At 41.6% G+C, this 20,069-nt stretch overlaps 1 protein-coding gene across 2 annotated transcripts in view; it reads right to left on the bottom strand.

Annotated features, from left to right (window-relative positions):
* The window catches only part of LOC124795188 (INO80 complex subunit D), a 156,604-nt gene that overhangs the window by 72,123 nt on the left and 64,412 nt on the right, over window positions 1–20,069 (bottom strand). For both annotated transcript variants that reach the window (XM_047259090.1, XM_047259091.1), the window contains one exon: window positions 5,967–6,294. In XM_047259090.1, coding sequence (XP_047115046.1) covers window positions 5,967–6,294 — 328 coding nt within the window. The remainder of the gene's footprint in view (window positions 1–5,966; window positions 6,295–20,069) is intronic.

The following is a 20,069-nucleotide window of genomic DNA, read 5'->3' as shown; positions in this document are numbered from 1 at the left end:
TCACTACATGAAAACCATATCATCAGGACTGCAGAAGCAAGGCAGCTGTCTCGCATATGGACCATGGATGCCCAGGAGAAATACCGAGAGCAAGCACCAGACAGTGACATACAGCCTGAAGGACTGGTCTGGGTTTTTATGTCTGTGCAGAAAGTGGAACTATCAGAAAAGTTACTACAGTGCTACTTCAGGCCACTTAGTTCCATTATTTGTTGGATGTCACATATTAAGTCAACTATTATTATTCTCCATCAAGAAGACAAAGGCATGGAGACATCGTCACTGTTCTCTGTACGGAGCTCTACTACAGTTCTGAGGCACAGATCAACAATGGGAAGTTAGAGGAAGCTGAAGACCCACTGGAAAATTGTGAAGCTTAGACAGGGACATCCTACCTTCAATGCTCCTCATAGTGAAGAGGATGTAACAACACGACCAGAATGCAAGGAGCCACCACACAGAGGACCTGTGGCAACATCTAGATCCACGATGCTGCAGCTGGATCCAATAACAACTTCTGAAACAGCAGGGAACTGCTTCTCTAGGAGGGGAACAATGCAGTGAGCTATGGTACACGCAGTGTGGCATAGTGGTTAACATCACTGGCTGGCGTGCTACATGTTGCCACTTCAAACCCAGCAATCAGCAATTATTTTCTTTGGTATTTATCTTTTATGTTACGTTCTTGAAGCATCTTATGTTTGTATATTCTGGAATATCCAAAGTTAGTATAGACACCAGCATTCTGGAATATTCAATATTTTTATTAATAACTCCATTCCCCAGTGAAGAGTTCACATCTGTTCTGGCTGTACATTGGTATTTGTAATATATGGGCTTACAGAGCTGAGTGCTGTATTTCATTGCCAGCCCTACTTCTGGAATTGGATGCGAGTGTGGTTATGACATGACAGTATTATCTTGGCCACCGGAATCTATACCAAGGTATTATAATCAATTACACGTCAGTCCCTGTCCAATTCCACATACATGATGATGTACTGTAAGAAAAATGCCATGTATACATAGCATGTTCGTGTGAGAGGCAGAGTGATTAGGAGTGAGGATACTGTCAGTCATCAGCAGGGTTCTTTCTCATAATAATGCTATCATTTAACCCAGTGCCACCTTTAACATACAGGCAAACTATGCAGTTACCAAGGAAAATGAAATATAGGAAACATATTTTGAGTGAAAATAGCAAAAATTTTGACAAAATGGGTTTCTGTCTGTTTTTATTGGTTTTTGCTTCTTTACAAGCAAATATAAAGACATCAGGAAACACAGGAGTGCTTCACAATTGCTAATTATATATGGGAACTGGATATTTTAGGTTGATGCATAAGTTCATAGCAGTTTTCCATAAGTTTAATAAACAAAACAGATACACATAACTGAGACTTCAGTCATCAATAATATATTATCCCTAATTATTTACAACAGTCTACAAATGCTAGGTAACTTTTCAATTCTGCAACTGTAGAAATCACGTGGTTTTGTAGTAAAAAACTGGTCAATCCATGTCCAGAGAACATTTTCATCCAGAAAAGAAGTTCCATGAAGGTTATTTGGTAGAGAACAGAACAAGTGAAGACCTGAGAGTGCAAGGTCAGGTTAATAACATGGGTGTGGAATGATTTCCCAATCCAACTCCTGTATAGTGTTTTTTATCAGTCTTGCAGAATGTGGGCAGGCGTTGTTGTGGAGTAGCATCACTTCATGCAGTCTTCCTGGTTGTTGTCCTTGGATTGAAACTGTAAGACATCTCAGTTGACAATAAATGTCAGCAGTAAGGGTTACACTTTAGGGAAGTGATTCATAGTACGTTGCTGTTCCACCAGATACATAACATTATTTTTTGTGGATGCACAGAGGTCTTTGGGTGGGGAGTTGCTTTCTTTGGGCTCAACCATTCCTTTTTTCTTTCTTTCTTTTTTTTACCCATATTAGCATAAAACACTACTTCTCATTACCAGTACCAATACAGGATAGGAATGGTCGGTGTTGTTTATTAGCCAATTGATGACGAGCATGCAGAGATGCACATATGGCCACCTGCTGATGTTTGTGACTTTTGCTTAGATCAAGCGGTATCTATACATCCAATTTTTGAATATTCCCCATTGCATATAAATGTCACACAATATTGAATGAACAGAGTTCATCACACTGCCAGTTTTTGAGTACACTGATGGGGATCATCGTGGATTATTGCATTTAAATGATCTTCATCAAAGCCTTGTCTTCCTGAACATGGAGAGTCTCTACTATTAAAACAATCCTCCTTAAAATGAGAAAACTATTTTCTTGTTAGTCCCTGTCCAAATGAATTATCCTCATACATGGAGCAAATGTTTCTGGCTGCATCAGCTGTCACACCCCACTACTGAACTCAAAAGAAGAATACGTTGGAAATATTCCAATTTCTCCATTTGGAACTCCATTTTCTGGTGTCCACAGTTCCTCTCATTATCACCAAATGCAAAATGACAATATGTGAACTCAAAAAGCAGCAGTGAACTACAAATAAAAAATGACAATAAATAAATGAATCACCAACAACCAGCAGGGGGAACAGGCAAAACAAAAATGTTACGAACTTATGCACCAACCTAATACTGTAGATCCTAACCAGAGGTACCACTGGGATTTGAATCAGAATGCAAACTTCAGCTCCTTGTTGCAACTTCACCCACGCTGTAGGCATGGAACTTGAAATTATAATCAATCACTGAGAATGTGAATGAAAATGGCTTATTTCTTTTCATTTTTGGTTTTTATTGCTTCTACGGTTATTTTCTTTTTAATATTGTATGCAACACAATTACAAAACTTCAGATTATGCTACTTTTTTATATTCTGGATACTGTATGATAAAAATATGAACTGATTTTCTGAACTACCAGTTAACAAGAAAGAAATGTACAACTGACCATGTAATAAACACTCTTATCATAAATCAGTTCCAATGTAACAATGTCCACTTTGAGTCTTCTTCATTGTTACTGCAAACAAAACCTTGATTTGCTTAAACTGAATGGGTATGTTGGTTGGGATCCCTGGTGTACAGGGGTGTACAGGATAAGAGAAAGGTCTCTCCAGTTGATAGGTCTGTGAGAATTGTAGCTTCAGTGACATTATTTAGCAATTTTAATCTGCCTACGGGTAGCATCACAAAGTTTCAAACGATTCAAATTGCACAGCAGTCTTCTAATCATAAGCCAATAAGCCATAAATACAGCTTTCTTAATATACAAATTTTATGTTTTTCTTAACATACAGATTTTCTGTTAAAACTGTCTGTGAAGAAGAAAACAAAACAGCACATTGTTGTGTCTAAATTGTTGTTTAAAATTATGTACATATAGACACAGTACAAATGGGAGAAAGCATGTGTCTAACAGTTTAAATGCTCTGCTACTGTAGTTAAATTAAATGCCCTGCTACTGTAGTTCAAACTTACTATGAGAAAGAAAACAAAATCACAATTTTTTCAGAGCACAGCATTTTCTTTCTCATTGTTTGTTTCAACACAGCACCTGTTTATCATTTTTTTTACAAAAAAAAAAAGAAAGGAAGAAAGAAAAAAAAGTGTAGCCTCTGTCAATACAAATGTTTTGACCAGAAAAAATCCCAGAACTCAATAATGATTGTTGACAACAGTCTATTGAAGGTGAAGTGGTATAATTATACTTCTGGACTTCTCTGTGAGATATTTGTGCAAGGCTGAACACACTCTTTACTACTTGAGGGGGAGGGGAGGGGGGGGGGGGGAGAAGCAGAAAAAAACAAATCCTACTTGCGCACATGGCTGAGACAAATATGAGTTTAGGGTGGCACCTGATCACATTGCCAAAGAGCAACAAATGGAGCTTTTGAGGTTTAAAATAATGCTGTTGCTGTTAAGGCTAATCATATTTCACAACTAAATAAAATATCGATATTGGGAAAATCTCAAATAAGAAGACCTCTTGAATTGCATATGTTACCTGCAAATTAAGATCATTCATGGAAGTGCATGCAACTTTACTAAAAAACTGAGCTCCCATTGGACACACATTCTTTTCTGACATAAAAGTCCACAACACACCATGGACCATAAAGATACAAACTACACAAACTAAGAGTTATTTAGTGCATTCTTGTTGTTGTTGTTGTTGTTGTTGTTGTTGTGGCGGTGGTGGTCTTCAGTTGGAAGATTTCTTTGATCCAGCTCTCGATGTTAGTCATTCTTTGCAAGTCACTGCATCTCTGTTTAACTTGGACCTACTTACTGTAGCCAATCCTTGTTCTCCCTCCACAATTTTTTATTCCATGCACTTCCTTCCATTAGCAAATTAACTATTCATTGATGCCTCAGGATATGCCCCATCAACCGGTTTCTTCTTTTAGTCAAGCCGTACCACAAATCCCCTTCCCCCTTTCCTGGATACAATTCAGTACCTATTCATTGGTTACATGATCTATCCATCTTCAGCATTCTTCTGTAGCACCATATTGCAAAATGTCTACTCCCTTCTTTTTTGTACCGTTAATCATCCACTTTTCACTTCACGTAAAGCTACACTCTGGACCAATGCTTTCAGAAAATACTTGCTAACATTATTTATATTTGATGTTAACATATTTCTCTTTTTTAGAATAGCTTTCCTCATTATTTCAAGTCTGCAGTTCATATCCTCTTTACTTCTGACAATGTCAAGTTATTTTGTTTTTCAAATAGAAAAACTTATGTCCTCCTTTAAGAGCCTAATTCCCTAATCTAATTCCCTCTGCATCACCTCTTTTTTACTCTGACTATATTCCATTAATTAGTTTTACTTTTGATAATGTTCATCTTAGGACCTATTTCAAATCACAGCCATTCCACACAAGTGATCTTCCAACAATATTTCATCCACAGACTTCGTGTCCAATTCAGGCATAGACATTAGCCACTAATGTGACTGCTGCACTTTGACAGGGGAATTGAGGGTCACTCAATATTGTTATTTATTATTTTGACCCCAATGATTTAAATACTTTATTAAATTGATGTTAATCTTTAAAATAGTCAAATCTCGTGGAGTTAGTTACCAAATCACCTAGTGGTGCACTGTAATTGCATAAATTTAAAAAACATCACAACAAAATTTAGATTTCAATGCACAAATTGACTACTTGCTCAAGATATCTAAAAACTTTAAACAGGGACTAATTAGATCATCCAATTGTCCTGGGGTGGATGTCACCCACTGCAAAACCCACATGCAGACATTCTCACATTCTCCAAGCTGATGGAGACACACTGCGAGTGCAGAAGAACACAAGATCCAGGCCACATGCTCATATGGGTTGGGTTGTTTTGGGGGAGGAGACCAGACAGCGAGGTCATCGATCTCATCAGATCAGGAAAGGATGGGGAAGGAAGTCAGCTGTGCCCTTTCAAAGGAACCATCTTGGCATTTGCCTGGAGCAATTTAGGGAAATCACGGAAAAGCTAAATCAGGATGGCCAGACATGGGATTGAACCGTCATCCTCCCGAATGCGAGTCCAGTGTGCTAGCCACTGCACTACCTTGTTCGGTCCATGCTCATATACGCTCTACTGAAACTCTCTTGCGCAACATAGGACTTAATCAAGGCAAATAACAAGGCCACAAGAGTTGCTACATTCTGGAAATGCTGACCGGACAGAGAACTGGATAAAGTACTGATTTAATTCACCATCCCACACTTTTAATGTAAACTGTAACATTTTCCACAATCAATTTGGTGAACAGCATGTTGAAACTTAGGTAATACTTTTCACAATGAACAAACACACTGTATTAAACTAAGTACTGTCACACAATGCTGAAAAGTGGCACACACTTTAGCAGTTATATGCATAAATATTTTCAAAATTTATCAAAATAGCAACTACATTTACAGTCCATACAAGATTTGATAGATGAAAATACACAAACAAATTGTGCTCCCTTTACCTGTTATGACGATGACCATCTTTCCCTGTAAGTATCTGTGCAGTTTTTGTAGGAAACTTCTTGGCTGCATTTAATACAGCCTCTGCTAATGCCCAGCTGCCGTTCATATCCAAACCCATGCTTACTCGCATAGCTGTATCTGGTAAGCCACGGACTATCTGTCGTAATCGACGTCTCGTTTCAGCACGCACTTGAGCAAGACGGCCATCACGTCCCCCTAGTCCAGTTGCTGCTTGCTCAACACTCACTGAAAACCAGTGCCGTTGAAAAACCGCCCTATCTTCCTCATCTTCAATGTCACTTCCTTCACTATCTGTTGCTTCTACACCTGTAAGTTAATCAAAACCAACTGTTCACAATACTAAAAAGTGTGAAACAATCCAATTATGCCACCTACAAAAAAAAAGGGCACTAATTGGGGGGACAAACAAGTTATCTTTCAGTGTTTTGTCAGCTGAGCACGCAGCAAAGGCTTTACAACAAGTAAAATAATTTAATGCTGACACAATAATTAGCAGCAACTAACTGTACATAATCTATAGAGTCATTCCATGTGAAGTTGTCCAATTTTGGATACCATTCCCACCTGATCACCTCAGATGCTGTTCCTATTTGGTCTGCAGCTGCCTATACATGTTACAGATAATGCTGTGAATTCTTAGCCCTCAATATTCAATACTGGGTCTTTAGCAGCGCCTCATGTCAAGGTTGTCGAAATTTAGTGACAGCAATGAAAAGATTTTAATTATTTTTGAGGTGATGGCTCTTTTAATGAATAATCACACTAGATCTATGATATTTTAATTCAGTAGTTTGGACAGTATAATGTGTACAAGTTTTAAGAGCTTTTATGTAGTATTCACTGCCCCAGTGACATCCAAATACATCAAGAATTTTACTGTAACAAAAAAATGTCATGCTAACTGTTGTGACTCGCCGATCTTTCAAAGTGCCACTGCGCAGTTACGTGTGTCCACTACATGCGGCGCTGCCTGCCAGCCATGCAGCAGCAACACCACCTAAGCGGCCAGCCAGCCAGCGGCCGCTAGACTTGGATTCAGTTACGATTTGGCTGTTAAAGTGTACACACGTCTTACTCTGTTTACTTGATCTGTGACTTTCATGTATTGCGTCTTCCTTGAAATATATTTGTTCAACTTGAAGCTATAACAATTGGCGACGAGGTAGTGATTTATCTTTTCCATCATTGACCCACATGTTTCCATGGCTACTTTAGAGCAACAATTGCAAGGTCTCATAGAACAGCAACGCTTCTCACAAATGCGATTCGTGATTTCGCCGTGGCATCAAATGCGGGGCGTCTCTCATCGTTGTCTCTACCTACTTTTCCTCCTTACGACGAGACGGCGGAAGACTGGTCTGATTACGAAAAATGTCTTTGACAGCACTTCTTGGCATTTCATGTCATGGACAAACAAACATGTAAGTCTCTGTTCCTTTCACGGATTTCACCTCAAATGTATCGGTTGTTGTCACAATTGGCTCCTTTGAAAGATCCTGCGTCTTTGTCCTTTGCTGAAATGTGCTCATTTCTGTCCGTCTATTTTTAAAAGCAAATGCATGTGGTAGCCTCTCGTGTTGCCTTTTATCGTTGTCAAAAACAACCGAATCAATCCTATCGCACTTGGGCTGCTGAACTTCACGGTCTCAGTAGAAAATGTCAATTTGTTACTGAAGTTCACAAAGAATCCTACGCCAATTCCATGGTACGGGATGCTATTATCCGATCGGCGCCCGACAAAGAAGTTAGGCAATGTGCCCTCAAGTTGGCAAATCTGGCTCTAGATGAAGTCCTATCCATCGCTCAGTCTTTTGAAATTTCTCGCGCCGCTGGAGCGCAAATAGAGGCATGGGGCAACGTCGGGGAAATACAACCTCTGTGCGATGTTGACGAAGCATGTGGCATGTCCCCGCTGGCCGACGTGGCCGCAATACGCTCCCAAGCCCAGCCTCGGCCTAACCGTAAACAAACCTCTAAGAAACTGCAGCAAAACCCACGGCAACTTCCTTCATGTCCGTGGTGTTTTACGAAACATTCACGAGAAGACTATCCACAACGTTAGGCCGTGTGTCACAAATGCAAAAACAAAAGGGTCATGTGTCATCCGTTTGCAAATCCGACCGCATACATGATGTCCATGAACACGACGCTGATTCTGATTCTGTGTTGTCTGTCAATTGTACTTCTTCCCTTTCAGGGAAGTTATTCCTCCCTGTCCAAATACTTGGTCGAGATGTTCACAAGCAGGTGGATACTGGTTCTGCTGCTGACGATGCGCTTCTCCAATTTCTGGCTTCTTACCATTTCACCCCCATGGAGAACCACAGCCCGGCTGAGCTCTTATATGACCGACAGCCCTGCACGCTCCTTCATCTTCTGCAGCCTTCCACTTCACGGCCGCGGGTGCCTTCGCTTGGCCAGTTCACCACCGACGACCTTGTTTGGGTACGAGGTTATGGCAGGCAGCCAAAATGGAGTCCTGGCCGCATCTTACGACACTGTGGCTGACGCCTGTATGAAATCCAGACAGACACGGGTGTTGTAGTGCGTCATTTGGACCAGCTTCGGTCTCGTGTGCCGGCAACGCCTGTTCCGGATGCCGCTACACCACCTTCGGCTCTACCTGACGCTCAGGATACTGGAATCTCTCATTACTCACAACGCAGTCCTCTCACCATCATATCGGTGCCAACACAAGAACTGACACCACCAGGAGACGTGCCCATGCAAGAACCAGATGACCTTCATCTGTCGTAGCAACTCTTTCTCCTACGGATGTGGACACATCGCCCATGTCTCCTGTTATAACAACCGGACTTGCCGAAATGAGCAGATTGGTGCACGGGGCCCCAGCAGATTCGACCCCCACGTCTCCTATCACCTCGACCCATTATCATCGGGGACACTTCCGTCCATGCAGGAAGCCTCCACCTAGACTTTACAGCCAGTCAAATAACACCTATGGACGTTAGCAATCTAGAGGCCGCCTCCATCAAGACTTGTGCAAAAAATTCAAAGGGGGGAAAAGTGTTGTGACTCGCCGATCTTTCTAAGTGCTGCTGCGCAGTTACGCATGTCCTCTACATGCAGCACTGTCTGGCAGCCATGCAGCGCTGTCTGGCAGCCATGCAGCAGCAGCGCCGCCTAAGCGGCCAGCCAGCCAGCGGCCGCTAGACTTGGACTCAGTTACGATTTGACTCTTAAAGTGTACACACGGCTTACTCTGTTTACTTGATCTGTGACTTTCATGTATTGCGCCTCCCTTGAAATATATTTGTTCAACTTGAAGTTATTACACTAACCTCTGCTTCTGACTGTTTGTTATTTATCAGTTTCTTTGTGGTACCTGCAAAATTTAGCTTTCAGTAGTGGTCAGTTCTTAAGATAATTTGAGGGAATTTTACTTCAGAAAACATTTCCTTGATATTTAGACAGGTTTTGAAGTCTTATATCTCAGAAAGTCCATCTCTAATGCAATTTGTTCAACATCCATCTTAATTTCAATTTGGTATATTTTCAAATATGCCCAAAAATTACACAACAAAGAACCAGAATTGATTATTGCCCTAAGTAGAGTGCTGTTTCATAACCGCAAAATTTATTTTGATAACAAGAGGAATCCTGTTACAGGACGTAAACGATAACTGTTTACAATGTTGCATGGTGGCATACGCTACGGTGCATGCATATTGCACAAGATTTTCAATGTCCTCAATGTCCTCTCGCCCTCTTATGCCACCTTTCCTTCCCTGTGAGGGTAACAACAGGGGGGGGGGGGGGGGCCTTTGAACAGATTATGCAGAACTAATTATCTTCCGAATCCGATCTAAACACAATACGAGCATAGCTGTCTTCTTCAAGTAAAAAGGCCAGAGAAGGAAAACATTTTAACTGTTATTTTTATATTGTTAAAATTCACCAAACAGTAATGGAAAATTTACACAAATGATAATTTGAAATTTTGTAAGTGCAAGAAGAAGGCGTTTTTAATATTCATGGACTATTTTAGCCAAATGGGCAGTATGTCAAGTGACTTTTATAAGTCAATTTGAGATTGTTTTTTAGATGGACAGACCACAGGTCTCTATATAAAATTGTATGCAAAATAAAGGAATGACAACCACTCAATTACAGCTGACTGAAGTGTGGCAATTAGAAACACACAACAGAAAACAGTATTCACAGTAGCTTTGGGGCTCTCAACCTTTATCTAGCACACACGCACACACAGTTATGACGAGATTACAGTCATAGGAGAGTGTGTTAGGGTGTCTGTATGATTGTGTGTGTGAAAATGAGTACTTCTACTACAAAAACAGCTGGAGTTCAAAAGCCAATGTGAATACTGTTTTCTGTTATGTGTTTTTATGTGTCACACATCAGACCCCTATAGGTGAGTGGTTCCCTTTCTATCCAGGAATATACATTGTTGTTAGAGCAAATTGTTCGTCTTAACTTCCCCTATACCACTGTGGCATGTTGTAAACAGTTAATTTTTTTACACCCGGTGTATCCTCCAGAGCAATGTTGCAATTTTGAAACACCGTGGCAAAGTACACTTTTGCAGAGCTAATTGTAAAAATTAATCACTTCATTTTGAGTTGAAATGTAAATTCAGCCAAGTCCATCCATTATACACAATGTGTTAATGGGTTACTTAAAATAGTTTCCAAGCCTCACGGCAGACTTCTTGCTAAATATTCTCAGACCTCAGGCTGATTACCTAATGGATCCCACACTGGAATTTTGTCAACAAGTCATGTCATTATCAGTGCTGCAGCAGTTAAAATTTTGCATCAATTTTGCCACAGTTTGATGGCTACTGCCAAGCAAGCACATTCAATGTTGACTACATACTACACATCCCTTAAGTTAGGAGAATTCTGCACAGCAAACTGTGTCAAGACGTAAAAATAAAAGAACTATGGCGACTAAGACAAGAGTAAATTATTTGTGCCAAAATGGTTGCAGGCCAATTGAAGGATATCACATCCAAAGTAATAAGATTGGCATTATTATTATTATTTAATGAGAACATCCAGAAAACTGTAAAGATGACCCAGTGACTTTACTTCAGTAACTGGCAGCTTTCTGAGAATATTCTGATCACAGATCCAGCAAATAACCCTCATGAATGGTCAGTAGAACAAGTATGGAAGGCCAAAAGGATCCATGAAAGTAATCTAAGAATGATGTTCTACATGTGACATTTCACAAATGTTACCAACACATCAGCTGTTACTGTAAATGCAGACATCATACTAACCTGGCTGCAAAGTTGAAACTTAGAAATCTGACCTTTTGTCTGTCGAGTCTGAAATTTTGGCAACTAAGGTCACAAAAGCTTTAGGCCCTACCTGAATCCACCACAAGTCAAATGGAACAAGCATGGGATTTTTCACATTCTAGCAACTGTATGTGTAGGGGCAAACCTTTCTCCCTGGTTTATCATTGACAATTTTAACTGATCCTTGTCACGCAAAATGAGATGACAATTTTAAATGATCCTTGACATGCAAAATGGAATGTAATCAAGTTTTATGATAACATGTGAACAAATCAAATGTTAGAATTTGTAATGTAACTGTAAAGAAAAAACTGGAGAAAGGAAAGAATTGAAGTGCTTTGTGATGATATTATGGGAGAATACTGAAAATTAAAAGTGGATTGATGAGAGTAGAAATAAGGTGGTTGTCTGCTGAATCTGAGAGGCGAGGGATGTGGTTATAAGATGAGTTGGCATATCAAGATAACACCTACATGGTAATAGAGGGATCCCTAGAGACCAAAAACAGTAGGGTAAGATAGAATGATTTCAATATATCCAACAAATAAGTGAAAATACAGTGTAACTGGATAGAAAAATGTCTACTCACCAACCAGCAGCAGAAGAACACACATATAGAAGTATTTAAATTTGCAAGCTTTTGGAGCCAGGGCTTTTCTGCCCACAGAAGAGTTGAAGGGGAAGGAAGAAGGATGAAGGTAAAGCACTAGGGAGGTTTAGGAAATTGGGAGAATTTGGGAAAGTCACCCAGAACCCGAGATGAGGGTAGACTGTATCAGGCAGACTGTTGAGGACTGCACCGGACGAGATTTGAAAACATGAGATCTTTAAGGCGAAAGATACGGTAATATGCAAAACAGGTATTAATGCCAAAACATTGTGCATGAGTTAAGAAGAGCAGAAAACTAAGAGCATTGTATGTGATAGAGATGGGAAGGGGGGTAGGGGGGGGGGGGGGAATAGACGGGTCAGAAAATGAAAGATATATAATACTAGAAGGAAGTGAACGAAGGAATAGTTACTGTGACGAAATTAATGTAAATTAAGGCTAGGTGGGTGACAAGAACCAAGAACATGTTGTGACGCCAGTTCTCACCTGCCAAGTTCTGAGAAACTGGTGTCTGGGAAGGAGGGGATAAGGAGCGGAAGAATCCAGATGGCACATGTGGTGAAACAGGCACTGAGGTTAATCCATTAAATTTCGGGCATGCAGCCGCGCAAATAAAATTTCTTCTACTGATATTTCGGCCGCGTATCGTCCGGCCATCTTCAGAGCGAGTCACAAGACTGATGACAAGGTGCCAAGCGCGGCCTTATATGCTCCACCGCGGCGGTACTGCGCATGCGGGTCACAGATGCTGCGCCGCCTGTGGCGAAAGCGTACGGACGTTCGATGTGCTTATCGATGTTTGATCGGCGGCGATGACACGGTGACGACTTCTCTGCAATTTAATTAGTCCAAGAGCCGGATTCCATGCTTTGTCCAAATTGAAACCTTTATCTCTGTTTATTAAATTGTTGGCTAATCGAATTTCTATGGCTTCCTTGAATACAGAATCCCAGAAAGAAGAGGTGGATGTTAAAATCTTCACATCACTGTAATTCATCGAATGACCCGTATCAATACAATGTTCGGCCACAGCTGACTTGTCTGGTTGTAATAGGCGTGTGTATCTTCGGTGCTCCACACACCTTTCATGAACGGTACGTGTTGTTTGACCTATGTATGACTGCTCACAATTTCCGCAAGGAATCTGGTACACACCCGCCTTACGAAGCAATAAATCGTCCTTTACAGAGCCGAGTAAAGCCGCAATCTTCGTGGGGGGCCGGAAGATCACCTTAACACTGTGTTTTTCTAGAATACGGCCTATCTTTGAAGAAAGAGCACCCACATAAGGCAGAAACGCCCTAGATCTGAAGAAATTACTATCTTCTTCCGCATCGTATACCTTCTTTTTAGGTTTTACATCGAATGCTCTACGAATTTGTTGCGGAGAATATCCATTCGATTTAAAAATACTCTTGAGGTATGTTAGCTCTCCTTGTAAATTGTCTTCATCGGATACCTCAAGAGTATTTTTAAATCGAATGGATATTCTCCGCAACAAATTCGTAGAGCATTCGATGTAAAACCTAAAAAGAAGGTATACGATGCGGAAGAAGATAGTAATTTCTTCAGATCTAGGGCGTTTCTGCCTTATGTGGGTGCTCTTTCTTCAAAGATAGGCCGTATTCTAGAAAAACACAGTGTTAAGGTGATCTTCCGGCCCCCCACGAAGATTGCGGCTTTACTCGGCTCTGTAAAGGACGATTTATTGCTTCGTAAGGCGGGTGTGTACCAGATTCCTTGCGGAAATTGTGAGCAGTCATACATAGGTCAAACAACACGTACCGTTCATGAAAGGTGTGTGGAGCACCGAAGATACACACGCCTATTACAACCAGACAAGTCAGCTGTGGCCGAACATTGTATTGATACGGGTCATTCGATGAATTACAGTGATGTGAAGATTTTAACATCCACCTCTTCTTTCTGGGATTCTGTATTCAAGGAAGCCATAGAAATTCGATTAGCCAACAATTTAATAAACAGAGATAAAGGTTTCAATTTGGACAAAGCATGGAATCCGGCTCTTGGACTAATTAAATTGCAGAGAAGTCGTCACCGTGTCATCGCCGCCGATCAAACATCGATAAGCACATCGAACGTCCGTACGCTTTCGCCACAGGCGGCGCAGCATCTGTGACCCGCATGCGCAGTACCGCCGCGGTGGAGCATATAAGGCCGCGCTTGGCACCTTGTCATCAGTCTTGTGACTCGCTCTGAAGATGGCCGGACGATACGCGGCCGAAATATCAGTAGAAGAAATTTTATTTGCGCGGCTGCATGCCCGAAATTTAATGGATTATTCATTACGCCGCGAGAAGTTGAAAATGCACATCAGGCACTGAGGTTATCACTGTCATGATGTAGGGGATGCTCTATAACAGGATATTGTGTGTTGACTAGTATACACCCTCTGCCAATGTCATTCATCCTTACAACTTGACGAGAGTCACACCAATGTAAAAGGCTGAACAGTATGTTTAGTGTGTTGACTCTCTTTGATAGTATATATTTTGCCAGTTACAAGGCTGCTACAGATGGTGGTAGGAGGTTGCATACAGCAAGTCTTAAAGTAGGGATGGACACTGGGGTAGGTGCCATAGGGTACGGAAATGGGTGCAGAAGCAGCATAGGATCTGAAAAGGACCCTGTGGAGATTGGGAGGGCGACAAAAAGCTATTCTTAGAGTGGTGGGCAAAATGTTGGACAGAATGTCATGTTTTGAGGAAGTCAGGACCTTGTCAAAGTAGCTGATTAATACATTCAAGACCAGAATAATATTGAGTGACAAGGGGTGTACTCTTAAGCTGTTTCTGGAGGGATCAGCACTACCAGGATTGGATGTGACGGCCAAGGAAATCTGCTTTTGAAATAGGCTGGTGGGGTAATTACGTCCAGTAAAGGGTGAGGTGAGAATGGTGGTGTATTGCTGTGAAGAGTCTCCATCTGAGCAAATACATTTACCTTAAATCCCAAGGCTGTATGGACGGGAACATTTGAAATGGAAATGACGACAATTGTCAAAAAGTAAATACTGTTGTTTATTAGTAGTTTTAATTTGAACAGAAGTGTGTAGCTGATTTTTGGTGAGGATGAGGTCAACATCAAAGAAAGTGGCATGGGATTCAGAACAAAACAATGTCTGCTGCTGAACATTTCCTCAGTGCCAATTTGATTCCAAATCTATGATCTCTCTCCTGTTCACCTTAATCAGCATTATACTTCCCAACAACTACTTTACCATTGAGGGACAGATATACATACAGATCAGGGGCACAGCCATGAGAACCAGTATAGTTCTTTCCTACGAGGTGCATTCAAGTTCTAAGGCCTCCGATTTTTTTCCTAATTAACTACTCACTCGAAATCGATGAAACTGGCATTACTTCTCGACGTAATCGCCCTGCAGACATACACATTTTTCACAACGCTGACGCCATGATTCCATGGCAGCGGTGAAGGCTTCTTTAGGAGTCTGTTTTGACCACTGGAAAATCGCTGAGGCAATAGCAGCACGGCTGGTGAATGTGCGGCCACGGAGAGTGTCTTTCATTGTTGGAAAAAGCCAAAAGTCACTAGGAGCCAGGTCAGGTGAGTAGGGAGCATGAGGAATCACTTCAAAGTTGTTATCACGAAGAAACTGTTGCGTAACGTTAGCTCGATGTGCGGGTGCGTTGTCTTGGTGAAACAGCACACGCGCAGCCCTTCCCGGACATTTTTGTTGCAGTACAGGAAGGAATTTGTTCTTCAAAACATTTTCGTAGGATGCACCTGTTACCGTAGTGCCCTTTGGAATGCAATGGGTAAGGATTACGCCCTCGCTGTCCCAGAACATGGACACCATCATTTTTTCAGCACTGGCGGTTACCCGAAAATTTTTTTGGTGGCAGTGAATCTGTGTGCATCCACTGAGCTGACTGGCGCTTTGTTTCTGGATTGAAAAATGGCACCCACGTCTCATACATTGTCACAACCGACGAAAAGAAAGTCCCATTCATGCTGTTGTTGCGCGACAACATTGCTTGGCAACATGCCACACGGGCAGCCATGTGGTCGTCCGTCAGCATTCGTGGCACCCACCTGGATGACACTTTTCGCATTTTCAGGTCATCATGCAGGATTGTGTGCACAGAACCCACAGAAATGCCAACTCTGGAGGCGATCTGTTCAACAATCATTCGGCGATCCCCCAAAACAATTCTCTCCACTTTCTCGATCATGTCGTCAGACCGGCTTGTGCGAGCCCGAGGTTGTTTCGGTTTGTTGTCACACCTTCATTAAACTGTGGCACCCACTAACGCACTTTCGACACATCCATAACTCCATCACCACATGTCTCCTTCAACTGTCGATGAATTTCAATTGGTTTCACACCAAGCAAATTCAGAAAACGAATGATTGCACGCTGTTCAAGTAAGGAAAACGTCGCCATTTTAAGTATTTAAAACAGTTCTCATTCTCGCCGCTGGCGGTAAAATTCCATCTGCCATATGGTGCTGCCATCTCGGGGACGTATTGACAATGAACGCGGCCTCATTTTAAAACAATGCGCATGTTTCTATCTGTTTCCAGTCCGGAGAAAAAAAAATCTGAGGCCTTAGAACTTGAATGCACCTCGTATATCAACCTTTCACGGGTTGCTTGGAGAGGACTTTCCTGGAACCCATATGCTTTCAGTCCCTGGTTTGGTTTGGATATAATGATGATCTCTTTGCCATATGGACTCATACTGAGACTGACCTATTATAATTCTTGGAATCTCTAAATAGGTTGACCACAGTAAATAAAATTACATTAAAGTTCACATGGTCCTATTTCGAATCCTATGCCACTTTCCTTAATGTTGACCTCATCCTCACCAAAGATCAGCTACACACTCCTGTTCACATTAAATCTACTGACAAACAACAGTACTTACATTTTGACAGTTGCCATCCTTTCCATTACAAACATTCATTCACACACGGCCTTGGTATTTGAAGCAAACATATTTGTTCAGATGCAAAGTCTTTACAGCAATACACCACAACTCTCATCTCAGCCTTCATTGAAAGTAATTACCCCACCAACCTAGTTCAAAAGCAGATTTCCCAGGCCATCACATCCAATCCTGGCAGTGTTGATCCCTACAAAAACAACTTGGGAGACCTCTTGTCTCTCAATATCCTAGTCTTTGTCAATTAGCTGCTTTGACAAATCCATGACTTCCTCAAAACATTCCATTCTGTCTGGCATTTGTCCACCACACCTTAAACAGCTTTTCGTTGCCCTCCCGATCCCCGCAATATCCTTGTCAGCCCCTATGGTGCCTCTGCACCCATTTCCCTACCCTACAGCTCCTACTTTGTGACCGTCTCCACTGTATGACTTGCCTTATGCACCCTCCTACCACCAACTACAGCAGCCCTGTAACTGGCAAAACATATACTATCAAAGGAAGTAAAGATTGTTCAGCCTCTTACATTGGCATAACTGCCACGAAGTTATCAGTTAGGATGAATAAGCATAGTCAGGAGGGTGTATCCTGGCAACACACAGTATCCTGTTGCAGAGCATGCCCTACAGTCATAACCTCAGTGCCTGTTTCACCACATGTATTATTTGGATTCTCCCCCCCAGACACCTATTTCTCAGAACTCTGCAGAACCGCCGTTACATGACCTTGGTTCTTGTCACTCATCTGGCCGTAATTTATGTTAATTTCTCCAACAACTACTTTACCTACATCCTACATTCCCGTAACCTTCCTGGCCTCAACCTTCGTTAGTCATTGTCCTCGCCCACCCAGCCCCTTCTCTGTTCCCATTCCAGCACTACACAGCCCTCATTCCACCATTGCATCCAGTCTTTTTACTTTTTTTCCTTTTCCGATATTCCCCCCCCCCCCCCCCCCCACTGCCCTCCCGACTCTACACAGCTGCCCTACCCTCTTTCCAACTCGTCCCTGTGCGCTTCCCAACAGTATGTCATTGTCTGCCACCCCTACCCTACTGTCCCCCCTCCTTACCCCCACCCAATCGCCGCTCCCATCATGCACTGGTGCTGCTGCTGGCAGTGTGGCCTCAGTTGCCTGGGACTGCAGTCGCGTATGTGTGTGTGTGTGTGTGTGTGTGTGTGAGAGAGAGAGAGAGAGAGAGAGAGTTGCACTTGCATGAGTGTGTGTGTGTGTGTGTGTGTGTGTGTGTGTGTGTGTGTGTGCGTCTGTGGTCTAATTTCGATGGAGGCCTCTCTGGCCAAAAGCTATCTGCGGCTCAGCATCTCTGCTGTATGGTGAGCAGCAACTTTCCTTTTCATAATATTGTTACATTCCATCCTGGATTTTCCATTGTCTGATTTCTTCAGTGTCAGCATTTCTTCACAGTAATCATTCCTTTCTTCCCTCTCTTTTAGTATTAAAAGTCTTTCATTTTCTGACCTGTCAATTTTTCCCTGCCCCCTCCCCCACCCCTTCCATCTCTATCACACACAATGCTCTTAGCTTTATGCTCTACTTAACTTGTGAATAATGTTTCATCAGTAATCCCTGTTTTGCATATTACTGTAACTTCTACCTTTAAGCTCTCAGGTTTTCAAATCTCATCCAGAGAAGTCCCCCAGCAGTCTGTTTGGTAAGTCTCCCCTGACTTGGGGTACTGGTTGACTTTTCTAAATTCTCCCCATTTCCTAAACCTGACCAGATCTTTTCCTTCATCCCTCTTCATTCCCCTTCAACCCTTCTGTTGGCAAAAGGAGCCCTAGCTCTGAAAGCTTACGAATTTAAATACCTTTATGTGTGTGTTCTCTTGCCACCGCTTGGTGAGTAGATTTTTTACCTATCCAATTGCATTATATTTTCAAAGACTGATTATTTTCATTGAAGTTAAGAATTTGGATTTCTTTTGAACACCTCAAGCTAGCTAGCCGTTGACAACAGGCATTTGACAGTTCCTCCAACTCCTCCACTTGCAGATTTACCAAGGCATTTACGAAAGATGTTGCATTCTGCTTTTATACCAAAAACTTGGTGACACTGTCACACATTTTTGTAATCAGTAGCCCATCCATCACTAAGGTACAAAATTTTCAACAAATTCACTCACTGTCTGTCTCAAGAAGCTGTTTTGTCACAAAAAACATGAACAGCTACTGTGTCATGCCTTCAGCTATCACTTATATTGTGGATGCTCTTACACTGAAACACAAATTCAATTAAACAAATTAATTAATGTGGGATGCACAGTGACTTAACTATATCCCCAATGTAAAACCTGCACAGAATCCCGTACAACAAATGAATAATTTTCTGCAAAATTTAACACAAGTTTTCCTTCAGCAGGCTTCAGGTTTTCTTTCATTTTAAAGATACTGTGTCTAGTTTTTCAGAAGGAAATGATGTATTATCAGGTCAGATGTTTCAGTGAGCAACTCCAGTAAGAAGCATGCAACAGGCATTTCTTTTATCTCAAGTAGTGGGCAATCTGTTGGCAACCACTGTTTGTATTCGACAACATCTGGATTAACATCTTTACACACAACAGTAAAGTATGACTCCACTGCAGTTTTCCCTTGACAACTTTTGCACTGACGAAGCATGCAATCTTTTGATTCAGTGTTGCATACAATGAAGCCCATCAAAATTTTAACTTTTTTTTTCTTTGTGGCACAAGCGCACACAATGTGCATCCTGGAGAACTTTATTGCGACATTCCAGTCAGGTATGAGGTCAGAGAATTTGGAAAACATAATTTTACAGTCAAACTTATTTAGATAATCAAGTGTTTTTGTCTGTTTTTGGTGACCAGATAGCTGAACATATGATCCTTACAATCAGTGCAAACTCATATAGCCGCTGATTGGACAGATTGCCCCCCCCCCCCCACCCCCCCCCCCCTCTCTCTCTCTCTCTCTCTCTCTCTCTCTCTCTCTCTCTCTCTCTGTCTCTAAACAAATGACACACTGTAGGTGCTCTTACAATACAAGAATGAAGAGAACAACAATATAATTTAATTTCAGTGAACAATAATTGGCAAACAGATAAAACCTTACAATGCTGGGACCATGTGGACTTGAAAGTTGCTAGTGCTCTTGTCTTAGAGAAGCAAATTTGAAGTACTTCTTTTCATACAGATATCTGAAGCTGTACTGAATAAAACAGCTAACAGTACAGAAAAGCAAATTGTTAATGCAACAACATAAAGAGTCTAT

This window comes from Schistocerca piceifrons, chromosome 4 (genome assembly GCF_021461385.2).
Source record: "Schistocerca piceifrons isolate TAMUIC-IGC-003096 chromosome 4, iqSchPice1.1, whole genome shotgun sequence".
Lineage (NCBI taxonomy): Eukaryota > Metazoa > Arthropoda > Insecta > Orthoptera > Acrididae > Schistocerca > Schistocerca piceifrons.
Note: the sequence above shows the minus strand (reverse complement) of the source record. Positions and strands in the feature narration are given on the sequence as shown.